The sequence below is a fragment of the Natator depressus genome, chromosome 17 (assembly GCF_965152275.1).
Source record: "Natator depressus isolate rNatDep1 chromosome 17, rNatDep2.hap1, whole genome shotgun sequence".
Taxonomy (NCBI): domain Eukaryota; kingdom Metazoa; phylum Chordata; order Testudines; family Cheloniidae; genus Natator; species Natator depressus.
The window spans coordinates 4,861,569-4,888,196 of NC_134250.1; the positions used below are offsets into that span (position 1 = coordinate 4,861,569).

General features: G+C 40.6%; 1 protein-coding gene and 1 long non-coding RNA gene across 4 annotated transcripts in view; one reads left to right on the plus strand and one right to left on the minus strand.

Moving 5' to 3' along the window:
• On the plus strand, nt 1–20,521 carry RAD51C (RAD51 paralog C). 3 transcript variants are annotated; one of them, XM_074974623.1, is made up of 9 exons: nt 1–191; nt 2,831–3,089; nt 3,364–3,530; nt 4,177–4,310; nt 6,740–6,883; nt 9,047–9,113; nt 13,015–13,075; nt 16,214–16,274; nt 19,515–20,521. In XM_074974623.1, exons 1-9 carry the CDS (start codon nt 74–76, stop codon nt 19,617–19,619), a joined length of 1,116 nt encoding a protein of 371 aa, XP_074830724.1. In that variant the 5' UTR covers nt 1–73; the 3' UTR covers nt 19,620–20,521. The 3 variants fall into 3 exon arrangements, 2 of the variants coding, with proteins under 2 accessions (XP_074830724.1, XP_074830725.1); XM_074974624.1 differs by having other exon boundaries at nt 6,740–6,871; nt 19,515–20,516; XR_012642228.1 differs by lacking the exon at nt 19,515–20,521 and having other exon boundaries at nt 6,740–6,871; nt 9,051–9,113; nt 16,214–16,225.
• LOC142000391 (uncharacterized) overlaps nt 19,819–26,628 on the minus strand; it is a 16,303-nt gene continuing 9,493 nt past the window's right edge. The window contains exons 2-3 of the long non-coding RNA XR_012642229.1: nt 24,682–24,804; nt 19,819–20,084 (exon numbers count right to left, since the gene is read on the minus strand). This is a non-coding gene — a long non-coding RNA (uncharacterized LOC142000391). The remainder of the gene's footprint in view (nt 20,085–24,681; nt 24,805–26,628) is intronic.

The window sequence follows — 26,628 nt, forward strand, 5'->3', positions numbered from 1 at the left end:
GGGGCGGGCCGGGCCGGGGCGGAGCCGAGCCCAGGCCTAGAGCTCTGGAGGCTTTGGGCGCAGCCTGGGGACCATGCAGCGGGATGTGGGCAGCTTTCCCCTAGCCCCCGGCCTCAGAGCTAAGCTCATCGGAGCCGGCTTCCAGACGGCCCAGGAGCTGCTGGAGATCGGGCCCTGCGAGCTCAGCAAAGGTACCGGACTGAGACCCATTGGGGGAGGGGTCTGGTTTCACCCCCGACCCCCAAGGGCGCCGACCCCACGTCTCTAGCTCCAGCTCAGCGGCGGTGCTTTCTCCCTTCGCACCCCTACTGCCCCTGCTCTTCCCCAGCCCAGGCCTGCACACGCCCTGACTGCCCCTTCCCAGCAGACCCGGACCGTCTACTCACTCTGTAGCTTCTTCTAAAGTCCCATCTGCGCCCCCAACGAGCCTCTCTCACCCCCAGGCCGGCGTTTTCTCCCCAAGACCTCTAAATCCTTACCAGGGGTGCTGGCTGGAACAGTTTTTATAGTGGGGGTGCTGAGAGCCAAATTGTAAACCCTGTATATAATGACAGGTTTCAGAGTAACAGCCGTGTTAGTCTGTATTCGCAAAAAGAAAAGGAGTACTTGTGGCACCTTAGAGACTAACCAATTTATTTGAGCATAAGCTTTCTTGAGCTACAGCTCACTTCATCTAATGGAAACCACTTCAATCCAGGGGTACAGCAGCACCTCTAGTGCCAGCACTTATGTTCCTTACCCTCTAGGCACATTTTCGTCCTCCCCAAGACCCTTCTCTACAGACCAGGTGTCACCCTGAGCCACCCCCAAGCACCCCTCCAGCCAAGGACCTCCCCACTTCTCTCGTCTTGGGAGCTTCCTCTCTTAGGGCCCACAGGCTGGGATTCCCCTCATTGTTCCATCCCCAGACACCACAGCCCAGGTTTCATCTTCAGTCACCCTATCCTAGGGCTTTTCTTGGGGCTCCTTTCAATGTCCTCCCCCAATTCCCCCAGTCTGTTCTGTGATTTTGAGAATTGATTATTAACAGAGCTCCCCTGCCTACATGGGAAACCAGGCTAACACCTTGCTGGTAAGAATGCGGTTTTAACAACTGGCTAGTTTAATTAATTGGTTCATGTGTATAAAGCACTTCACTTCAGCAGTGCTCAAGTATTGTGGTTGGACTCCCTGAGAGGATGGTCTTATCTCATCCAGTCTTCATACAAGTCTGAAGAAGTGAAAGCAAAACATTTTCCCATGTTTAATTTTTTTTACCTATATCTCAGTAAAAAGGATCTGACTCTGACAGAGGATCCTGCTTTTGCTGAGAACTAAATGGAAACGAGACACTGAGAAAGGAGAGCTGTAACAGGTTACCCCCACACATACACATCTCAGGTTCTAAACCAGGGGTTCTCAAACTGGGGGTCGGGACCCCTCAGGAAGTTGCAAGGTTATTATATGGGGGGTTGCAATCTGTCAGCCTCCACCCCAAACCCCGCTTTGCCTCCAGCATTTATAATGGTGTTAAATATATAAAAAAGTGTTTTTAATTTATTAGGGGGATCACATTCAGAGGCTTGCTATGTGAAAGGGGTCACCAGTACAGACGTTTGAGAACCACTGTTCTAAAGCAAGTAAAGGGGTGTGAAATTGGTTACAAAGGTAAAGATCACAAGAAACTAGAATAGATCTTCCAATCCACTAAGATAAATGTATGAAATATATTATCTCAGCTTTTATCTTTTCTCTGATCAAAGTGAAATAAATATATCTTTTAGTTGGTGGGCAGTTTATCAGAAATATTAATATATCTTGCATTGTTCCATTACTGTGTATAACTTCACTTGGATTTGAAATAGTCTTAGGCCCTTGAATATGCTTCTGTGTTATTTGCTGCTTATGACCACTAGGTGTCACTGTCATTTAGTTAAAACTACTTTATTACCTGTAAAAACAAAAGGAGGACTTGTGGCACCTTAGAGCATCCGATGAAGTGAGCTGTAGCTTACGAAAGCTTATGCTCAAATAAATTTGTTAGTCTTTAAGGTGCCACAAGTCCTCCTTTTCTTTTTGCGGATACAGACTAACACGGCTGCTACTCTGAAACCTGTCTTTATTACCTGTGATTCTGAACCCATTAACCAGAAGATGTGTTTTTTCAAGTGAGCAGTAACTTACTACATTAGTCCCTGATGATGTGACAACAGGAAATTTGTCCTCCCAGGTCCCATCGAAATCTATGACATAGGTCACTTCTCGTCTCTCATTTGGAGGTCCCTTCTTTGGCATGCACACTCCCACCTGAACTTGAACAAACCACATTAATTGCTGTTGGAGTCACTTCCTTTGTGTTTGGTTCAGCTCCTGCAGATCTTATTAGTGGGTGTCATGTTGGTATGATGAGCTTCTAGTGGGATAGAAACCAGTAGTCAGTCTCTTTTCTGGCCATGATATGAACATTTATCTTCTGAAAAAAAAAATCCTGTCATCACCAAAAGAGAATGAATATTAAAGAAAGCTGGTGTTAAGTGATTGGAAGAAGAAATTTGTGATCTGATTTTTCAGAGGGGCTGAGTGCCTGCAGCTTCCATTGACTTCAGTGGGATTTGTGAGTCTTTGGTACTTCTAAAAATCAGGCCACTAGTTTTTAATTCCAAAGAATGAAAATAGGTAAGCATGAGTAGTCTGTTTCTATCATTAATCCAAAAATATTAATGCTTTTTGGCAGGTCTTTTTAACTGGTCTAATTGCAGAGCCTATAAATCCAGCAGAAACTGTCTTCTCTATTTATACTGGGACCTGTTGTTTGTAAAAAATATACTGTCCCATGCTTTTATTTTTTCAGAAATTGGAATCTCTAAAGAGGAGGCACTAGAAACCTTGCAAATTGTAAGAAGAGAATGTCACAGTAATGCAACAAAGACTGCTGGTGAACCTGAAGCTGTTGGGAAGTGCACAGCACTAGAACTCTTGGAACAAGAACAATCACAGGGCTTCATAATCACCTTCTGTTCAGCGCTAGATGATATTCTGGGAGGTGGTGTGCAACTAACAAAAATCACAGAGATCTGTGGAGCACCAGGTGTTGGGAAAACCCAGTTATGGTATTTTTATATTACCTCTGTTCAACTAGGAATCTAATAATACTGAATGTAACTAGGATCAAAGTCCTTTTATTCTTGTTGTTTTTGCTGCAACCCCAGATTCCATGGTGTATTACAGAAATATCTTGGTATTGGTAATATCTCCTGCTCAGTTTACCCCTCACCAGAATTAACTGTCACTTTTGAGATAAATTGGGAGTGGGGGATTGTAGACAATAACATATTATTATTTAATTATCCTTCTATCTTTAACTCTTTTTGTTTCTTCTGACAGTATGCAGCTGGCAGTAGATGTGCAGATTCCAGAATGTTTTGGGGGGCTTGCTGGAGAAGCAGTTTTCATTGATACAGAGGGAAGCTTTATGGTAGACAGAGTGGTAGACATTGCAACTGCCTGTGTTCAGCACTGCCAGCTTATTGCTGAAACACATCAGGAAGAAGGTATATTACCAAGCTGTGTTCCTTTCAGTATGATAGGCTAACATTCTTATACTGGTGTATGTGCGAAACTAATTAAACGTAGGCAAGTTGTATTACATTTTAAAAGCTTTATTTTGCATATAGAAAGCTAGGAGGACAAGTTGTCAAGGTGTCAGGTCCAGCAGCCTTGGCATATGAATATTAGGACCACATTGAGCAAAGAACTTGGTGATGTTTAACAGATCTGAGGGAACACCTATATCACATGAATTAGTACCCACACATTAAATATTGTCTGGTTAATTTTGACTAGTGTCATTTTGGTCAGCTGGCTTGACAGTTACATTACTGAACAAATTTTTTTTTTTTTTAAACTTAGTTTTCATTTTTGCAGCAGTCTTCTCTGCAGGTTTCAGTGAATGTGTGTGCATATCCTGAGACCGCTTCTGATACAATTTCTAGAAGGTGATTGTGCTGCCCAGTTTCAAGCCAGATGGAAAGGAAATTTCCTTCCACTCTTAATTGTTGACCGATAACTTCCTTTTTCTGTTTTACAAATTTTCAAATGTTGTTTTTGTTGTTAGGTGCTGGAGACAGGAGTTGGAGGAATGATGAGAGTAATAATGTGTTGAGCACAGATTTTTTTTTCTCTCCCCCCCCCCCCCAGACTTTCAAAAATCCCTGGAGACTTTCTCCCTTGAAAGTATTCTTTCTCATATCTATTACTTCCGTTGTCATGACTACACAGAGCTGCTAGCACAGGTCTACCTGCTCCCAGACTTCCTTTCAGAGCATTCAAAGGTAAGGCTAACTGCAGACTTAGATGAAATATGCCTTACGTATTTGGAGATGTATTGAAGACATTGAGGGTTTGTTCATTGGCATGAGAAAAGGTCTATCCATCTGAGGTTCCAAGCAGACCATGAACCTGGGAACTGAGACTTGGCTGCTGCCAAACCTCAGATGTAAAAATTTGTGCTTCTTTTTTCTCTCTCAACTCTTGCTACCAATTTCCTCTTCCTAATAATTTCCTTCCTTTTAACCTGCTTAATCTCCATCCTAATGCTACAACTCTTGAGGCACCACACCACAAATACTACATATTCTTAGTGCAACAGATGCCCTTGGAAAATGTATCTCTAGGTCATGTTTGCACTTCATCAACATGATGTAACGATGCCAGGATGACATAGTGCCAGTTTTCTCCTCCAAGGACAGAATCCATCACCAAAAGAACCCATCAGCATCTTGGCAGCCAGAGGCTGACTCTTTTCTGTTGCTATGAGCAACTTGAGCATGCAGCTTAATTGTATAGTGGACAACTGCTGAATAGTTGCCTAGGTTCTGAGTGTAGCAGTATTGTAATGCAGATTTCCTCCACCTCCTTTCAAGATTTTTAGATTCTTCAGGGCAAATCTCTCCCCAACAAGCTGTTCTGTGACTCCGTGTAACAGAGTACAAATGACTATTGTTTAGGAATGTTATCCAGGATACAGGTTGTGTCTAATACTTCATTTTCCATTTTTGGATGATCTTTTTAGTTTTAGTTGTGCTCAGAGTGTACTTGCCTCTGGTATTGCCCTCTCTTTGCCAGGTACTAAAGCTGCCTTGTTGTGCTGGCCACCCAGGAGAGCGCACAGCCTCATTAGCACAGTAGCAAAGGGCTGCCATTCTGTTGTGCCATCTGTGCAGATTAGTGATGCTTGGCTTTGAATCTGATATTCTGATGGTTGGGAACTACAAGACACTCTGGTGATTCTTTCTGCAGCCTAATATGTGACCTAACAGACAGTGGCAGTGCCATTTTGTGTTAAAACTGGCCCAATCTCTCCATGCAGCCTCAGAGCTAAGAGACAGTCTGGGAACTCCAGAACAGCTCCTAACTTTATTTTGTATTATGAATGACATGGATCCTTTTTTCAGATAGCCGTGGTGGGCAGCAGTGTAATTTACCTCCATAGGTACTGTCTACACTAAAGAGAAGACTATGATTTATAGTCATAAAAACAACTTCAGCTTGAATGGGTTTGCCGTGGTGTGGACAGGGCAACTGTTATCAAGATTAGGTTATTGTCTATTTTGAGTGCCTTAAACCCACAGTGCTGCTAATTTTGTAACAAATGCAATAGAAATAAATCTGGTAAATTACCGTCATACCTCAGTATCAATCTGATAGGCATGTAAATGGGATAATACAATTCACCTTTCTAGTCTACTGGATTATTGTACTGTTAAACTGATTTGCTCATTCCTGTAAGGGCAGGAGTGAATTTTATAGCCAATATGAGGCACCAGACAGACACTTAGAATCTTGTGAAAGAGAATCCCTGGGGAAAAATGAGAGAAAGCAAGAGGGTCTTGTTTTAATTCTGATGATTTCAGCTCCACCTCCCATTTCAAATTCTTCTTTCCTGTCGGATTCCCAGTGCCATTTCCCAAAGTGACATTTGCTGCAGGCTTGTACGTTCCAGCCCTAAAGCTATTTTCCAGTGATGTGTTAAATCAATAGTGCAACAACAAGGTTTTCCCATTGTCATTTTCAAGCTTTTGCCTTGCCCAGTAATGCAAGAATTTGCAGAATCCCATGATTGTGCTGTTTTAGCAACCAGGCACTTGAACAATACAAGACTACCAGGTCTCCCTCCTATACTTGAAGCAATTTTGACCATAACAGCTATTGCAAATGAAACTGGAATAAATCAAAATCCTCATCTGCTATGGATGGTGATGAGCCTGTAGCAGTGTTTGTTTTCTAGTTTTAGCTAATGCACGCTCCAAAAGAAACTGTTCAGCAAAGCAAACATCTACAGGGGAGACAGACACTGAACTCCATAGCGTAGTGCCTAGTATATCTGTAAATTTCTGTTAAAATCCATGTTTCCAAGCTTGATCTCTGCTTACAGCATCAGTACCTTGATGAGTTACTTTAACAGTGAAGTTCATCCTGTTGTTTTGTGAGGGTGAAATTAAAATAATAGGAGTTCAAGTTGAGTAGGCTGAAAAGTAACAACTGATGCTTAACTTTCTCTTCTCAGTTTCCATTCTCAATCACTACTTTTGTCCAGCTTTTTATCTTAGTGTGTTATTGGGCACATATAGATAGCAAATGTAAGACTTTATTTATTTTATATGAAATAGATTCTGACGCACTTGAAATATTCTGTCAGATGTCATCACTAGTTTATAGGATACAAGCTTAACACCATTTTTTTTTTGCTTTCTATGTTTAGGTCCGATTGGTTATTGTGGATGGAATTGCCTTTCCTTTTCGCCATGACTTTGAGGACCTGTCACTGCGAACGCGGCTTCTGAATGGCTTAGCCCAACAGTTGATCAGCATAGCAAATGCCCATAAGTTAGCTGTGAGTTTGGGGGTGAGGTTGAGTCAAAGGAGATGCAGTTTTACAATATGCAAAGTACACAACAGGACACTACTAATGCGGTTATCTGCTGCCTGAAAACAGCAAAATAAAACTGCAGGCATGCAGCTAAAGCTTGTTTGCGCCTGTTAACAGATACAGTAGCTGGATATTAACAACCACCTGTTAATAGCAATATAGCTAACCTGTGGAGGGAAGGGGCAAAGACACACAAAGCTGACCATGCCCTCTCCATCTGAGAGGACCAAAGTGGTGCTTATACCTTGTAGAGATGGAGGGGGTGCAGAAGAGGGTCTACCACCATCAGTAAGGTCAAGAGGGAATGTTTTCCCATGGCAGCTGTTTTCTGTTACAGTGAAACATCACTTAAAGTGAAGTTCTTTTCACAGATGTTTAATTCTGCCCAGCTGAACTGGTCTTTTGTCACTGGTAGCTTCTCTTATTAAAAACACCTGGAAAAAGGAGAGCTAGAGCTTGTGCCTTCCTTCAGCTTCTCCCCACATGTGTGCGCACATTTAAATAAACTAGGAATCCTTAATTTGTCTTAGATTGGGCCTACTGGTTTGGCAATAACCACTGTTTTCATGAAAGGACCACATCGAGGGAGGAAAACCACTTTCTTTGCTGTGGTTTGGCTCATTGCTCTGGCATCCATGGAAACTCATAGTTTCCTGCCTGTAGATTGTTTCTGCATCATTTAGCTCAGTATGAAAGTCTGCAAATGTGCAGCCATCTAGCCAGCAGATGGCACTCAGGAGCTACAGCTAAATATAGGTGTGTTTTTTGAGACCTTACAACACAGGGAAGCATTGTTCAGGAATTAAAGCTTCCACAGTCTCAAAATGGTGCTTGTCCACACAATTTCCAGTTGACTTGATTCCTTGTCATCTAGAATGCTGTCATGCAATTGGCTTTTGTCTGTACTGCTAAAAATAAATCCTCCCCCTGTGTTTCCTTAGATAACCACAGGAAGGAAAAGAGCATAACTGCATTCTGCCAGTGTAACACATTTGTGCCTGCTGATGACAGTAAGCCACACACATGAATTATGAAGGGCTTTCCTTCATATGTACGCACCAGGGGATACATGTATTATGTGACTGTATTTTGTACAGTTTTCTCTCATATTCGCATCCAGCCCATACATTAGCTGTCTCGTGAACTTGAAAGAGAATAGCTTTAATCATATAGGTCTTTCCTTCACCCAAATGATACATATATATTTTGTTTTATTGAACAGGGAAGCGGTACAGCACAAACATCCCTTCCTAAAGAAATGATAAATCACAATGTATAGGAAGTCGTCTAATGAATTAACTAGTCAGGCAAGAATTGCACAGCAGTAATAAAACCAAACACTGAAAGACCTTGGGTTTGGGATAAGTGCTGGTTTTTTCAGTAAACTGAAATGAACATTACAATGAAGAATATCTGCAAAATTACCAAATCTAGTGTATCAAGTCAGCTGTTACCTCCCTTGCTCCTTTTTTATCTCTTTCCCCACCACTACCTCCATTCTACCAGGAATCTAATCTAGACTGTCTGTGAGCCGCCTACAAAGATTCATGCTGTAACAACACTCCCCCACTCTGTCTGTTCTCCTGCGTATTGCTTTGTATTGTACCTACTTGCGCATTTTTAGACTAGGAGCTGCAGGGATTCTGCTAATTGCTGAGCACATGCACACTTTGTGTACGTTTATGGTACACTGGGTGATGTCTGCCCCTGTGCCAAAGGGCCTATGCATGTGAATAATAGAATTTGTGCTAACTACTGTTTGGATGTCTGTGTAACGTAACAGCTTGTATGATGTTTGTGCATCTAGGATGACAAGAAGGTTTAGCTTTATAGTTGCAGTCCTGAATGAGAGCAATCCCCTCTCCCTAGGAGACTTAAAATATTTTTGCAGAGTTCTACTAATCTGCTTTGGATAGTGATACCGTAAATGTTCCCAGCCTCTCTTTACTTGTGCAAAAGTCCCATTGCAGTCAGTGGGAGTCTTGCTTGAGTAATAATGGCAGCATTAGATTATTAATATAGCTTTTCTTGATGCAGACTTGGAAAATCAGTTTTTTATTTTCTTACATGACAGTTTCCCTGTATTTTTCTTTTTTTCTTCTCTTTCCCCTGCTCCCCCCTCTCTTTTTTTTTTTTTAGGTAGTTTTGACAAATCAAATGACAACAAGGATTGGACAAAGTCAGTCAATGTTGGTACCTGCTTTAGGTAGGTGTTTAGCCAGCAAGTTGAAAATTACATTATCCTTTGAATGTTTGTTTTTCATGAACAAAAACCTGAAAATGTTGGCTGTAATTTCTGTGGCTGCAGGAAAATGCTGAGCATTGGCAGTAAAATTACCTGAACCTGAGATGATCTGCTGCTGCTGCTGGAGAGACCTGAAATACAACAAGCCATGTTGTTTTCACTACAGGCCTCAGTTGCTACTTTTAAAACAAATTATAAGATCAAATATGGCATCTGAGATCCCAGCCTAAAAAAGGATTTACTTTTTATTTGTTTACAATTTTGTTTTGAAAGCGATTTTTATAATATTTTAAGTTGCAGATTGTGAATGTTACCAGTTCGAGCCTTTTTCCCCTCTCCTTTTTTAACTCCAAGTAATGTTTTATACTAAAACCTGAAATTAGCTTTGTTAGGACTCCTGAATTTGACTGAATTGCTTCTTGAGGGGAGATAATAGAGCAGCAAATCTATACTAAATGGGTACAGTAGCTAGTTTGCAGAATCTGAAGCTAATATCTCGAAGCATGTCCCACAAAGACATAAGGGCTAATGGCCCCACCACGCTTTCATTTTCTTTCCCTACAATTGCCTGAGAACTTCCTATCCCCACCCCTAAATATATTCAAACACAGTGGCAAAGTAAACCTTTGAAACTGTACTCATTAATAGTTTCCAAAAGTGTTTCAGATTTGGTGCACACATTGGAACCATCAGATAACCTGTCCTTCACCCTGTGTAATCATGAAAAGGTGGTGAGATTTTGTATGGGACACACTACTTTGATTTATCCTATAAGCAGAGGAAAGATACCCATACAAATCACTCTATCCCATAAGCAGGATGATCTGTATGGGACTGTCTACTGTGCTTATAGGGCAGACTGGAACAGTTTGCTGGAAGGATGGAGATTTGGCCTAATTAAGCTTTAAATTTCCTGTCTTTCTTGGTTTATGTTGTAACTTAATATTATATTTAATGTTGCAGTTAGAAGGGGAAACATTCTCTGCATACAGCTTCACCTTCTGTGAATCAAGTAATGATTCTCTTGATTATTCAAGGGGGCAGGGGGAGGCGGGAGGGAAAGATGTTCCCAATGTATTTTCAGCCCTTGAACCGTTTGGGACAGAAGTAAGATAAAATGAACAAATACAAGGCATCTCCCTGGACAACATTGGATTTTGAACTGTGCATGCAGATAAAGACCTTGCTTTCAGTATCTGACCCTTTGTCATCTTTACCTCCTGCTCTCAGCTGTAGTCATTATTTTTGGCAGCCTTTCTGCCCACAAAATGAATTAAAGCTAATAGATTTAACCTTGTTTTACAGCCAGTGTTTGGAAAACTGGTCTGTTTACTGGATCATAGGGACAGTGAAGAATGTGGAAGGAGTCCATTTAGGTGATATTCCCAAGGTGTGTCAAACTGTCTCGTGCACAGTTTGAAATTAAGGATCTTCTGATGTGACATAGCCTCCCCACTGCAGAAGACATAAACTGTATGTCTGCCCTAAATATGTGTGCAGCCATATAGATTTGTTAAACTAAATTGCATCTTCTGCTACAGTGAAGGTTTGTCCTCAGCTGGTGAAATATTCAGGCTAAGAGGGCCTCTGCTCAGCCACATTTCAATTTTAAGCAAGTGTAGCTCAGAGGCTGAGGATTATGAAGTGGCACAAGGCTGTGTGCAATTTGATTTGTATTTACTCTGTAGATCCACCTATTTTAAGTGTTGCAGTAGAGAATTAGGAGAGTGATTTGAAGGCCCTCTAGATCAGTCGTTCTCAACCTTTCCAGAGTACTGTACCCCTTTCAGGAGTTTGACTTGACTTGTGTACCCCAAGTTTCACCTCACTTAAAAACTACTTGCTTACTGAAAAAGTGCTTACTTTCTAATTTTTACCATATAATTATAAATTGATTGGAATATAAACATTGTACTTATATTTCAGTGTATTAGAGCAGTATAAACAAGTCATTGTCTGTATGAAATTTTAGTTTGTACTGACTTTGCTAGTGCTTTTTATGTAGCCTGTTGTAAAACTAGGCAAATACCTAGATGAGTTGATGTACCCCCTGGAAGACATCTGTGTACCCCCAGGGGTAGTTGTACCCCTGGTTGAGAACCATTGTGTAGATGGTACATCTATGGCAATGGTCTCACAATGAGGCTAAAGTAAACTTGTTCCTCAAATGTTGGTTACAGCCAAAGAGTGATGGCTTGGTAGAATCTAATCTATTTGTATCTAAGTCAGTGATTTTCAGCCCTGCTGCCTCTGGTTGTCTGTCTTCTGTCTCCCACACTGAATGTTGTTTCATTGATTAGTAGGCCCTAGAAAATCTCAAGAGTTCACAAGAGCTTTAATCCCTAAAGTGTTGTTCAGTGTCCTAGTGGAAGGGAAGCCCTAAATTATGACTAAAACCCAGATGCTGCAAGATACTAGGTCAGGAGCATTCTGGGAAGGGGGCAGCTTTCTTTCCTACTGCTGAGAGCTAAGCTGGGTGTCCCTAGACATTTTTATGTGGTATACTTATCCTTTAGGTCCAATATTAATCTGCAGCCAGTTTAACTCAGAAGCATCTCATTTTGTCATTTTTTAATTAAATATGCATGGAAATGTTGTTAAAATGGAAATTGCACCCATTTGAAAAACTCCTGTTCTGACCTCCAGTTCAGACCATGTCCAAGAAACATAACCTTAAATCTTGCTTTGGCATAGAGATGACGGAGTGGGGTCCGGCAAGGTGCCTTGAGGGCCTAGATGTATTAAGCTATTTAATTTGAGGATCTTTTTTCAGAGTTATATTGCTTTCCCCATTCTGTGTGCAGTAATGAAGATGTGATGGGGTGGGACTGGTGACAGGTCAGAGACAGACAAATATACTAGCTCGACTCAGAAGTGATGGGGTTGCGTTGGGATGAATAGGGGATGCTTGCAGTACTTAACCAGATGACTGTTTTAAAATCCAATCCATCTTCTGACTAAGAATGTCTCCTGGAACATATAAAGAAAAACATCTGCTGGTGCTATCTGTAAATTGATTCACATTTCAGCTTGTGGTCGGATGTAAACAGAAATAATGGGATTACTTCCCTTGGAATAAGAAAAGGAGTACTTGTGGCACCTTAGAGACTAACCAATTTATTTGAGCATAAGCTTTGAGCTTTCACGAAAGCTTATGCTCAAATAAATTGGTTAGTCTCTAAGGTGCCACAAGTACTCCTTTTCTTTTTGCGAATACAGACTAACATGGCTGTTACTCTGAAACCTTCCCTTGAAATGGGGCAATTGCCCCAATTTCTCAAGTTTCTGAGCATTCTACTCTACTTCTTGAATAAGTCAGAAGAGGGGTCTCAGAAATGGAGGATTTAGCATAACAGTCTTAAGCACTTTAATGGTCATAATATTCCCTTCTTATGATCCAAGATTTTGGGAGGAAAATAGCAAAGTTTGTGTGTTTACAAATAGAATTGAGAGCCAGATTATAGCTGCCCTGAACTTAAATGCTGCCATATAACCACTATACTTTTTTCTCTAAAGATGGGAAAGCTCCTCTTAGTCATACTTTCATGCTATCACGAGTGTCTGTCTTCTTGCTAAATGTATATAAAACCTTTTTCTGAATATAAATGTGTTGCTTCAATCTTAAAATCACACACAAAAATCCAGGGGAGTAGATTTTATTCCTTGACCCTATAAACTGGTAAAATAATTAAGAGATCCTTATACACTTATTTCTGGGGGTATTAAGTCAGATCACTTTTTGTTTGTGTGTTTAATCATCTTTGTGGAGGAATGACTTTTTTTTATTTGCTGTTAAATTTATTGATGCTAATGCATTGTAGGAAACAATAAAGCAGCATGTGGGATTTTTTTTTTGTCTCAGGGGAAAGCTGGGGACATGCTGCTACCATCCGTTTAATCTTCCACTGGGAGAACAAACAGAGGTAAGTGAAAGTACAGGCTAGTAAATTTACCAAGTGTGCCTACTGCATCTTATATTTGAGAATCTATTTCAGGTTGAACCAAGTGGCCAAGTGGAATCTGAGTTTGGTAGGGCCCAGGAATACTACAACGGTTCTAGGTCAGCCGTCAGTAGGGTGGTCACCTTTCTGACAAACTCCTCCCTCCCCATGTGATCAGTATGCTGCAGCGCTACACTGTGTTTTTGACAGGATGTCATGTAGCATCAAAATGTCAGTCTGGTGACATCAGCCTCAAGAGCAATTTGGAGACTGATGGATAATAAAAGACTGTACTTGGCATTTACAGCTCTCTTCATCCATAGACCTCAAAAAGCTTCACTAAATAAGATAGTGGGGTGGGAACAGTGTTCTTGCACTTCTAAGCTCTTTTGACCTCACGCATGGTATGCCATATTCTATGAAATGCATAGCGGTGGTGTTTGATGCCAGCAGGGTGGGATCACACCAGGCTGGAGGGAGTAGAGTACCTGTATTTTAAAAAACAAAACAAAACACAGGTCAAACTTTGCAGGTGGGGAAACTGATGCATAAAGAAGTTTTGTGTGACTTTGGGCAAGCCAGTGTACAGCACTTAGCACAGGGGTTCTCAAACTTTATTGCACTGTGACCCCCTTCTGACAACAAAAATTACTCCATGACCCCAAGATGGGGGACTGAGGCCTGAGCCCACCTAAGCCCCACTGCCCCAGGTGAGGGGGCCAAAGCCAAAGCCTGGGCGGTGGGGCTTGGGCTTTGGCCCTGGGTGGTGGGGTTCAGGCTTTGGCCCTGGGCCCAAGCAAATCTAACAACGCCCTGGCGACCCTATTAAAACGGGTTCGTGACCCACTTTGGGGTCCCGACCCACAGTTTGACAACCATTGACTTAGCACAATGGCGTTCTGGTCCATGACTAGGCATTACAGTAATAAAACTAATTAAGAATAAGATCTTCTGCCTCCCACTCCCTGGCCCCATCCATTGGACCATTCTGCCTCCCAAAGCAGGATCTCCCTACTAAAAACTGAAGCACCCCTTTCCTTTCTGAAGATCTCCCTTTAGCTCTCCTCCTGACAGATGGTGGGAAATTGAAGGGGAACCTTCAGGGCTCAAAACAAAGAGGATGACTTCCACCACCCACCCCAGGGAGCAGTTCAACTTTATCTTTCTGTCTGCTGCAATGTGACTTCCACCACCACCACTTCTGTTATCTGCTCGCTTGACTTTGTCTTGCACATAATATCAGTGTGTAGATATAACTTTGGCAGCATGAAACCTCCCTTCTACTCCCTAATCCTCTGCAAACAATGAACAAACTAGACCAGCTGTTGGGATTTTGTTATTGATGTTTTTTTTAAACTGTGGAGAGAGAGCTGTGAATTTTTTTCCTGCATTTGTGAGAGACATGGAGTGATTACACCAGGCTGTTTGTTTTGGAGTTAACTTGACATCCCTGATCAGCCAAAAAGCCCTTAGGAAGAGGGAAGCTGCATCAGCATGTGGACTCCTGATGGAACAAAAGTTCTTAATCATAAATACTCACTGAAAATAAAGTTTGCAGTGACATTTTGACTGAGGCCTGCCTCCTTCATGAATCCACTGGAACGACTGTGATATATTTAGCAGATAAAGAAAGCAGAAGGGGTCAGTATGCATAGAACAACATTCTTCTTTGCCTTTATATGTGGCATGCATCTCCTTATGAGTGACCTGCAAAGCCATTACAGTTTTGAGTGCTGTTGACTATTTTAGACATGCAACAAACTGCAATAAACAAATTCTGCTGTATCTGTAAATGACCCAGATATAGCTAACAATCCATGTAGGCTTTGCTATCCTTGTTTCTGTAGCTGTTGTTGTAGAGCTCATGTGACTCCTGCCTTGTCCATTATGCTTTGGTTAAACATGATACCTGCCTCTCTTTCCACCCTGCCAGCACTGGAAATTTCAGTGCTTAATTACAGTGGGGCTTGTTGCTGTGAGAACAGACCCAGTTGATTCAGAGGCAGCTAGCAGAACTCCAACTGAGTGCCATAAAAACATGGCTTATGCTGCTTGAGATTTAGGCTATTTTGTAAAGTACAGCCTACACTTAAATATTCTGAGGAATTCCCTATATAGTTAATATGAAGTGGCACTCTTCCGTAGGCTGTAATTACGTGCTCTTTAATAGAATGGCACCTAAGGGAGAAAAAAAAACCTAAAAATAATTAACAGGATTCTTGGCAGGGTATCGCAGTGTGGAAGGTGACAAATTGTTGCAAGGGAGAACTTCTTCCTTATGTTTCTCAAGGGAGGGTGTAAGCTTTGGGGAGGTATGCATTCCCAGGGCTGGTGGGACAAAATCTCTTGCTGTTTAGATATTTTCTAGTTGTTATTTTTTTGGTATTACAGTACTATATAGTGGCCCCAGCCACGACTGGGGTTCCATTGTGCCAGGCACTGTACTAATACAGTACAGAGATAGTTGCTGTAGAGAGCTTACAGTCTAAATCGACAAGAATGACAAAGAGTGGGAGGGGGAAAAGGCACAGAAGGAGTAAGTGATATGCTCCAAGTTGCGTCGGTCAGTGGTATGGCTAGGAATAGAACAAATGACTCCTGTGTTCTAATCCAGTGTCCTAGCCTCTACATTATATGTATAAACCTGAGAAACATCTGGGATAAAACTCCTTGTTTATTTTCCAGCTTGTTGGAACATACTAGATACAGTTAAACCTGTCTTTCAGCTGTTTCGCAAAGCCAAATCTATTGCTTAATGGAGTGGAGCAGAATTGTACTCAATGTCTTTCCGAAGTGAAACACTTCCATTATTATCTGTATAGGGCCAACAGCACCTCACGTACATATAAGTAAGGAAGCAAGGTCTCCACCCTAAAGAGTTCACAGTCTAAACAGAAAATGTGCTTTGCACCCAGAATTCCCATTGAGAACAGTGGTGAAACTCTTGAAAATATAGCTGTTTTATTTAGATACCTAAATGGGAGCTGTTGAATGTGGTGCTCTTTTGAAAATCTGGCCCTAAAGGCCTAAAGTTTGCTTTATATTGCACTTTGAAACATTGCTAAATCTTTTAGCAGGGTATATTTGCTAATGCTAACAAAACCTGTTTTGTTTGACCAGGTTGGCAACATTGTACAAATCACCGAGTCAGAAGGAGTCGACTGTACCTTTCCACATTACAGTTAGTATTCATTTTGGGGTGGGGCTTCAGAGATGGGAGGAGGGGTTTATCCAAAAGGAAGCTTGCAGAAGGGGTGTATACAGCTCTGAGGGTGCAATTCGGTCCTTTAGAACATTGTGTTCAAGACAATACTGGAAGTAGCCACATTCATACAATGCTGAGTGACAAATTACATGTTGTAATACTCACCTTTTTGAAGTACTATAAGATGTACAGATCCAAAGCACTATATAGGTACAAAGTAATAATAATATCTAAGTTCTGTTCAGATTAAATGAATTCCAAACTCATCTCTTCAGTTGTCATTGAGGTAGCTACATGTAATAATTGTTTGTCACAGGTGCTCATGGTAACATGTTGCCATGGCATTTCTTGCAGATTTTTAATGGTGTCCATAATATCTGAGGTTTTTATAGTGAACAGAAATCAAAGTTTTTGTTCATTTCATTTACAAACCTTGGGAGAAAAAGTCATTTAAAACATATCTTAATCTTCTAGTCATTTTTCTAGGTGCCTTTTCATGTCAGATTTATTTTGTAAAATAGACCAATTCCACTCCATCCCTCCATACGCATCCATACAATCTGAAAATGTGGCTCTCTGGTGTGCACTGTTATCAAAGATTGTTTGAAATTTTAGATTATCCAGATGTTGTCCTTTAGAATTGTTGAACTTCTTCAGCATAGACTTCAAAGGATAGATAAATTGCATGAGTGATAAATTCTGTATCTATTTCTTCCATTAAATTCAGGTTTGGTGGTAGCCATCTTATGTACCTATTCTTAAATATCATCTTAGTAGTTAGACATTCAATGCTGCAAAATATGTGATCAAACATATCTGCACCAAGATACAAAAAGCTGGTCTTATAGGGCAATGTTTCTCAACCTTTTCGATACCAGGGACCAGCTTCCTTAAATTGCGTGAGCGAGATCTCAGAGATCGGTGCTGGTCCACAGACTAGTCGTTGAGAAACACTGTTATAGGCACTTCCATGCCTGTAAACAGACAGGCAAAAAGGTGAGGTCTGAGGCACTGGCTAGTAACTAGGCACTCCTGGTTCTGATCTGGACAACGACACCCCTCCAGGTTATTGGCAAGTCAGTTCACATCTCTGTCCCCCACTTTTTCCACTTGTAAAATGGGGATAATACTTAGCTGTCTCACAGGGGTTTTGTGGATTCATTATTTAATGCTGAACATGTAAAGCACGCTAAGTGTTATGAATTTCAGCATGAAATTTCACTTAACTTTCCCAGATTTTGTCACTTTGTAGCTTCGCAATGGGAGACTGACACACAACCTATAATTCTGAGTGGGCAATGAATGTTTAAGTTCTATGAACACAAGAGTTCCAGGTCTCCAGGACTGGTGATGACGACATTCCCTTTTAACTGGTTTATAAAGTTAACTGTCCTTAGTGATTCTCCTGCCTGTAGAATAGAGATAAATTAAAGAATAACTCACCAGGGCCACGTTATCCCTGTCTAAAAGTACTAGAACACTTCATGAAGCTATACAAGAATGATATCTCTTCTCTGATGACTGAAAAGCATGAGGCTGAAAGCCAAATACCTTCAACACATACACAAGGTATCCAAGAACTTCATACTTTGTCATGCCACTGCTTACATAACTAGTGGAATGCTTCACCTAGGAATCTAATGAATTCTTGGCTACAGGTCAATCTTTGGGCTGAGGGTAAATGGCGGAGATTAGATGCAAGCAGCAGTGAAACACTAAACTGTAAGTTTCCCCATTATACAGTTTAGAAGAACAGTTGAGACGCTAAAAATAGTAGATGGATGGTATAAGTTCTGCCCTTGTGGGATCTCTTATTATTTGTTCCTTTTTAATTTTTATTTTTTTTAAAATTTAAAAAGCCCCAGCAAACTGTATGTGATGAGACATTTAGAAATACACGAGAACTATAGAGATTGGAGTTCAGTGAAATCCTTTTCACTGGCTTTGTTTCATGGATTGAATTGGTCTTGTGCATAGGACCCACTGGGATTTTATAAAAGTCACATACTTGATAGTAATTCTACATGATTTTTCACACTGCACCAACCTGAAATGTCAACTCTTCAGAAATGCTCTCTGCCTCTCTGTGTCTCCCTGAACATTCAGGATCCAGGCAGCAATATTTCCTCCTGATTAAACCCTTTCCTTCTCCAAGGCCCTGCACTGTAGTCACAATCCTTCCAAAAGAGAACAACTGTGTGAGAGTCAGCACTGATCCTTAACTATCTGGAGAGGTCAGTGTGAGATGCTTCCTGCATAGCATTGTCCTGTCTGGAGACAGGAGGATAGAGCGCCAAATCAAGGGCTCCCACTTCATAGTGTATAATATCCTTTTTCCTCACATGCATGTGTTTGAAACGTCCTTTGATAGACACACAGTTAACATAACATTCATTTTCTGGACCTCTATTAGTTGTAAACTTTTTAAATCCAGAAATTCTGAACCATGAGCTAATCCTAAAGCAAATGCCATTGATGCTAAACAATTAATCCTCAATCTAAGATCTCTATTTTTTTTTCCTCTGTGTGTCTTTGGTCACTTCCACATTCTGACCCACATTTGGGCTTTGGCAGATGAGGTACATCCCATCATGCCCCATAAATCACAGTTGTTGGCCACGAGCGCTCTTGTTCCTGCAGTGATGATCAGAGCAATTTGATAAAACAGATTCAGACATGCTTTTCTATAACAATGCAGTGTCTTGTTGCAATTTTCAGATTTAAAAAAAACAAACCTTTTGTCCTGAGGTTTAAAAGTTCCCGTTTTTGAGTGCAAGTGTGATTCTAGCACTGAATCCTTCAGTGCTTGTGTCTCACTTCTGAGGGAGTTTTGCTTGAGTAAGAACCAAAGGATTTGGCATTCAATAGGCAGTGTAAGTTAATTTACAAAGTAGCAGTGCTCCATAGCTATAGTGGAGATAGGTGACAAAAGGAAAATTATGGCCTGATTGGGGCTAGGAAAATATCTTTAAGCTCTCTCTCCTCATTTTACTTTTAGTTGGCCTGTAGATGAAAGAACTTTCTTATAATTCTGATCTTAGCCTGGATTAGGAACACTTTAAACAACTTCTCTAAATTACATTTTTCTGACCTGATTCTGATGTTGGGTTGCACCGGTGTCACTCCATTAACTTTGAGTTACTCCTGATTCTCACCACTGTAATTGAGATCACAGTCAGGTCCACTGTTTTTGTTGGTTTTGTTTGTATCTTACAGCCTCATGGCTTCCGGGATGTGCATCCTCCACCTCCAAGCCAGACCCCAGCAGAAGTTGAAATTAACCCTCGAAAACGGCCACGGATAGAAGGGGACAAAGAGTGATACAAAGGATAAACTTCAACAAAGGTGTTACATGAAGATGTCTGCACTATAAACATGGGTCCAACATTCAAGGGAGCCTGAGAGACTGTTTTTAACCAAAACTGCTGTGTCCCAAATTACTTTATTATTAAACCCAGAATATCCAAGTTTGCACAATGGCAGTGCCATTAAAATGTTTATTTTTATGACCTAATTTGGCTTTACTAATAAATGTTTTCTACAATCACGGACTTCATCTTCTTTAGTTGAAGAATATTATAGCTGCTGTTACTTGTATGTCTGAGCACGAGAGAGAGACACTTGCTCCATGGAACAATGGGATCCAATTCAGTACATCAGATGACATAAGTCTTGATCATGCATTCGCTTCTGTGTGCAGCTGAACTTCAGTAGGGCTCCGTGTAGTGGTCTGTCCATATGGAACAAGCTGCAGGATAAGGGCCTCAGTCAATGGAACTGAATCACCTGCTTAAAGATAAGAATGTGTTTAAGTACTGTGCTAAATCAGGGCTTTAGCCCTTAACTACTGTGATGTCCCTGTTGGAGACCAATCAAAGCTTTCTAACAGCTGAAGCATTTGTTACTGGCCACGGTCAGAGCATACTGGAGCAGAAGGACATAGGAACTGCTGTACTGGATAAGACCCAATCTTGGTGAATGGGAAACATTTGAGGTCTAATCTACATGGCTGGATAGTCTTCAGCCTCTGTTCTACCTTTCTTCTAATAAAGGATTTAGTATGGTGATCCTAATCACTAGGGCATATTTTGTTTGTGGTCCTAATTTAATTTAGAGAAGAGAGATGGTTTTCTTAAAAGCCAGCAATGTACTAGCAACTCCAAAATCTAAACCAGAGGGAAGAACATAAATGTACCCACTGAAAATGCAGCGAAGATTTGGTCTCTCTCACAGAAAATAAACCTAGAATGACTGCATGGCAATTCAAAATATTAATCATTGCAAGAAAATGGGGGTGCTGGTTACCATAATATCTGGGTGCATTATATAAGGTTTAGATACTCTCCTTGTGGTAAATATTTGCTTTTGTATGTATGTATGTATGTATGTATGACCTGACCCCCTTGAAGCACAGAACTTGCTAACATGATTACTGGGGAAACCTAGCCAGCAGCCTAAATAGGAGATTCAAGTTGTGGGAGACAGTAGCTATAATGTTTAATTTAGTAATTCATCCTAAAATTGCCTTAGCTTTGAAACAAAATTCAGTGCTGAATGTGAGTCACAAAACCTCCTTTATTTAAAATGCTGAAAAAGAGAGTGACAGTGATTTCTGGATCATTATAGTGTTTAGATGTAATTTGCATAATAAAATACTGAGGGGAAAAATATTCAGGTGCCACCATGAGAATCAAGTATTGTCAAAATTAAAAATCCATGAATCAGGGAGAGCTACGTCGCAGAGGAAGAAAGACGGTGGGGCTTGTGATTCAGACAAACATTGCAATGCAGGAAACACAGGCAAACAAAAGGATTCTACCGCATCTGATGTCAGCAACCAAATGCTTCATTTGGGAATAATAGCTTCCTACGTCTTGCAGTGCTAGAGAAGGGGGAGTCTGACACAGTGCGCATGCCTGCTTAGCCACATGGAAAACTGTATTGATTAAAGGTCTTGTAGCAACACTTTAAAAAGTACTGTGGATTACTACTGATGTAGATACTGATGGTTGCTACTCTGTAAGGATACTTATGAAAAAGAAAACCCTCTGTTTCAGTTAATTTACCTTATTCTATCTTAAAGTGTGCAACAATTTCTCCATCTTCAAGGGGCGTATTTAAAGCTCTCTCATATTTCATGCTAAATTCAGCTTATTACTTATTTTTATTACAGTAGCACTTGGAGACCTCACCTGAGACCAGGGTTCAATTATGCTAGGCACTGTACATAGAATAGTCCTTCCTCTGAAGAGCTTACCATCTAAATAGACAAGACAGACAAAGCATGCCAGGGGAAACAGAAGCACAGAGAGGTAAAGTAACTTGCACAAGGTCATACTACAGATCAGTTGCAGAGTTGGGAATAGAATCCTAACTCCTAATGCAGTATGGTAGCCAATGGATCACATCATCCATAGCATTCCTCATCTAAAGATCTCAGTCATTTACAAATATTAATTAAGCCTTACAACTCCTAAACAACGTATTCCACCTTGTATTTAGGAGTGAAACTGAGTACATTTCCATGACTTAGAGAAGAGTTCTGTGTAAGCTTGAAAGCTAGTCTCTCTCACCAACTGAAGTTGGTCCAATACAAGATATTATCTCACCCACCTTGTCTCGCCAGACTCCTAGGTGAGTCATGGAAGTATTATCATCCCCATTTTCAGATGGGAAAGTTGAGATGTAGAAAGATTAAAGTGTCTAAGGTCTCACAGTTTAACTAGCATAGCTGGGAATAGAACTTAAGCCTCTTGACTCCCAATCTCTTCCTCTAATCATTAAATACACTCCCTCTGATTTTACAAGTCTATGTATTTGCACTAATATTTTGATATGGTTTTGTTGCCTAAATATCAAGGGAGACCTATTTGGTGTAGAAGGGTTCAGAACATTAGCTTTATGCAAGAAATTATAGCTTCTGGTGTCAATCAGATTAATTTTTTCGGAAAGTGCATATTACATAAGGATAGCTTAAAGGAATACATCTTTGTTTTCATAACTGATGGATTTTTGCATTGCTCTAGGTGTCAGATGTGATAATTTAGTGGCTAACAAATCAGAACATCCTCTCAAGGCAATGTGGTCTTGTGAGTAGCTTCCGCTGTTTTGGGTTGTTGCTTTTTTGGGGGCCCAGGGGAGGAAGGAGGCGGGTTCCTGGAGAAAACCACACCGGTGTATGACTTACGCTGTTGTAGCTACACTAGTGAAAATGCCCAATATAAGCTAGCCCTAGAGAGGATTTAATGGCTGAGATAAAACTAGACTTAGTGGGCCTGATTCAATACTCATCTGCATCAGAAACTTTGCTGGAGTCCATTGAGTTATTCCAGATATACACATGCGTAAGTGAGAAAAATTTGCCCAGTGTCTCTCCCATGAACTCTGTTTATGGCAAGGTGTTTTCTTGTGAGTGTGGCTGGAATCCTTTGTTGCACTTTGTATATTACTTCAAAGCAGCAGTGTGCTTTAAAAAAAGTGGCATGGGAGAATTTTATGATTGCACAAATTAAGATCCTAACTAGCCAAGTTTGCAGCATTGAATAAAACAAACATCAGCTTGTTTGGTTTGTTGCTTGAATGCTAGTCATCTCTAAATGCAGGAACTGTAAAGATGGGGCTGAGTTTACTATTATTCAGTTTGGCACTACCACATTAAACTTGCCTATGGGGTGAGGAGCTAGTGTGTTACCACAACAAAATTCCAATCTCTACCACAGGGTTTGGCAATAAGAAAATGGTGTCTGTGATGTGCCTCATCTAGCAGCAGAATGCTGCTTTGAAATTCTTTATTCTAAGAAGAGAAAATTAACAATTTATTTCCTCCTGACTCTCTATGTTCTCTGCTTTGAAAACCATTTTCTTCATTAAGAAGCATTGAGAAACCAATTAACTTACAAGAAGAATAAACTTAAAATGCATGGGGGTGGAATAGTTTTGACTATAAGTGTGGATGTGGAGTCAGGGTTCAAGTTATGAGATCAAAATGTGCCTCCATTTAAGTCAATGGCAAAACTCCTATTGGGGCTCATCCTGTCCCTCCTGAGGTCAAAATTTGAAATACAGTGCCCCGGGGTGGGGGGGGGGGGAGAAGAGGAATCTAAAATGTGAAACCAGCTCACTTACTGGTTAATTTAAAGTATTTTTTCCTTTGGCAGTGGATCCTGGAAGCTGGTTATGGTTGGAAAGCTTTATAAAAAGTTTGCAGCATGCCCTGCAGGTGGTCAGATTCTGGACGCTCATTCCTCAGCTGAATCCTCTCATCCCAAAATGTCCTTTTCTCTGGCTTTCATGCTATAAGAAAGTGATGCTGCTGGAAAGTGGGTTCTGCTGTGCTGACTCACCAAGTCAAGTGTCTTATTACCCCATACAGCTATGAGGAAAGTGGGAGTGGTGCTATAAAAACTGATGAGCTAGGGTGACGGCTGACCAATCAAGACAGAGGAACCCAATAGGCAGCCAGGCCAGGGGAGAAGGTTTGAGCTGAACTTTCTCTTTTTGCAAAAAGAAAAGGAGTACTTTTGGCACTTTAGAGACTAATTGGTTAGTCTCTAAGGTGCCATAAGTACTCCTTTTCTTTTTGCGAATACAGACTAACACGGCTGTTACTCTGAAACCTTTCTCTTTTTGGTGATCTCTCTGTTAACAAAGTCATCCCTAGGGAGATGTTAAAGTTTCTGACTCTAAACAGCATGTGGACATTTAGTGAGAGAGGTGCTGGGAAAAAAAAAAATCATGTCCAATGAGATTAGTCATTTATAATCGTGGTTAGTTGACTAGTTTTTAACTTTTGTCACTATCGACATTTACAAAATTTAATGTACTTTTTTAGGACTAGGTTTAGAATGGGATTGTAAAACATTTCACTGATAGATTGTCAGCGGGAAAATCCTTCCCCCTTTCCTCCTAAGCTCATCTTTTTTATTTGGTATGAAATGTGTAAATAGAAATGGGAAATCACTGAGACCAAGGTTTTAGTAGACTGTTTATACTGTGTTCAGAATCATAATTAGGTAAAAAGACACATTAAACAGTATTATTCTGCCCTAATTTACAGTGATTATATTTATAACTTTTTTATGAGGTAATGAGGGTTGGTATGATGTTTTTCCTAAGGCAGTGGGGCTTAAGTGAATTTTATCCATGAATATATTCACTATTAAGCACCAAACGACAAACTTGTCTTCTGCAAGCAAGAAATATTTTTATTAACATCTGTGCTACTGTATTATAGAAATACTAGTCTACATAGTCATGTAGAAATTATACAAATAGTGATCAGTGCTAAGAGCAAGAGATGAAAATTACTGTATAAGGAGTAGAAATGTTTTATCATGCTGGAAAGATTACTGTACTTTCAACAGGACAATATATTACGTCTTACCTGAGGGCGTTGTTTTCCAAGCAATATTTTATAGCTGATTCTTGCCTGCCGTTCATTTTATTAAGGCCCAGTTTCTATGTTCAGTGAAGTCCGTGAGAGTTTTGCCGTTGACTTCAATGGGAACTGGATAAGTGTCAGATTACAGAAATCACATAATTTGGTTTCAACCAGTCAGAAAGCAAGGACATGTTTAAAAAACAAAGTTTTAATATAATAGTTCATATAAGAAAGAAAGGAAACTATGCAGAGGTGATGAAATGGCTCTTATTAGGTCTTGGCACTTCCCATGCAGCTTCTTTGCAGTTATGCTGTTGAAATTCTAGTTTAGTATGGTATCTCACATTAATTTTAAACCCCCCAAATCAGTCAGTCACTGGAGTTTTACCAGCAAAAGTACCAAATACATTTGCTCAGTGTTTCTCAAAATAATTTTTAAAAAAATAGCTTCAAATCTTTCTGGATAAAAGAACAAGTTGGTTTTTTACATGCAAATGGTGCCTCTTATAAAATATTGCATGTCAATATGAGATAATAACAGTAAGTTACAACCTTTATACCACCACAGGCCTCATCTTACATTTGTATGGTAAAAGATTTGGAACACATTACACAGCAGGTTGTATTAATCTCTCCAACGCAGTCACTCATTTTATACATTTCTGTATTTAAAGATATGCTCCTATGTAGAGAGGTGCCCAGTGAAATTTTCAAAAGCATCTTGGCACCTCGCTCCCACAGAAATCACTCTTGAAAATCCCACCAGGCACCTATCTGCATCTTTAGGTGCCTAAACACCTTTAACAATCTGACCCTTAACCTCTCTCTTACCTTAGGATGAAACTGGATCCTCTGCACTGGGGTGAATTTCACTCTTAGTGATTAAAATACTATTACTTTATCCCTCAAATGACAGGTGCTATAGAAAGGAAAAGTATGAAGGCAGGGCCTAGCACAGCAATGCTGTCAGTAAGCCTTGTTGTTTGCTGATAGCCCAGAGCTCTGCTCCACTCATTCCATTTAGCAGAGGGGAGAAAACGGATACTCTTATGAGTGACTGATCAGTGAAGTGGATCAGCCTCAGAGGGAACTTATTGGATTCTAGTATACTTGTGTGTGTTGTATAATCGCAGGCCTTGACAGCATCCAGCACCCACAACCCATTGTGTGGTCATGAGTGTTTCCAAGAGACTGAAACCATCCCTTTGGCACTTATCTGCAACCACACTTCAATCACAGATGATTTTCTGGCATAAACATATTTGTCTTAGCTTAAAAGGAAACACCACAACACATTTGTCTCTGCTACTCTGGATTTTCTTGTTCTGTTAGCAACTAGTTTCCAGGGGGAAGCCTTTTGGGGTGCTGCTTTTCATTCATTCTCCCTCCTGTGCATCCCTCTCTATTTTTTCAAATCTAAGTAGGGCTATGTCTACACTTAAAATGTGTAAACTTACACCTCAGCATAGCCACTCATTACAGTAACGGGAGGAGTTCTCCCATTGCCCTAGTTAATTCACCTCCCCGAGGTGCAGTACCTTGACTGACACAAGGGTTCTTCTGTTAACCTAGTGCCATCTACATTGAGGGTTGGGTCATCTTAACTACATTGCTCATGGGTGTGGATTTTTCACACCCCTAGGCAACATAGCTGGTCAATTTAACTTTTGAGTGTAAACCTGGCCTCAATAACAAATGGACTTTTTCCCACTTCTGCTATTCAAAAATAAGCTGAATGTTTTGCGTAATGCCTCTATAGGATGAGAAGGAATGGGAGGTTAGAAACCCCTTGTTTTGGAATGCAGCTAGGTATTTGAGCATCATATATGGACCTGAATCCTTAAGAACAGACTTGGCCTGGGAGAAAAGGAACAAAGTTATAGACACAGATCCTTAGGAGTGTGCCAATACAATACTTACTGTAGTTATAAGGACAGTAGTGACTTAGAT

Coding starts and splice junctions, on each gene's coding strand:
- RAD51C (XM_074974623.1), top strand. CDS start 74: ATGCAGCGGGATGTGGGCAGCTTTCCCCTAGCCCCCGGCCTCAGAGCT. Junction 192..2,830: donor GCCCTGCGAGCTCAGCAAAG/GTACCGGACTGA, acceptor TTATTTTTTCAG/AAATTGGAATCTCTAAAGAG. Junction 3,090..3,363: donor GTTGGGAAAACCCAGTTATG/GTATTTTTATAT, acceptor TTCTTCTGACAG/TATGCAGCTGGCAGTAGATG.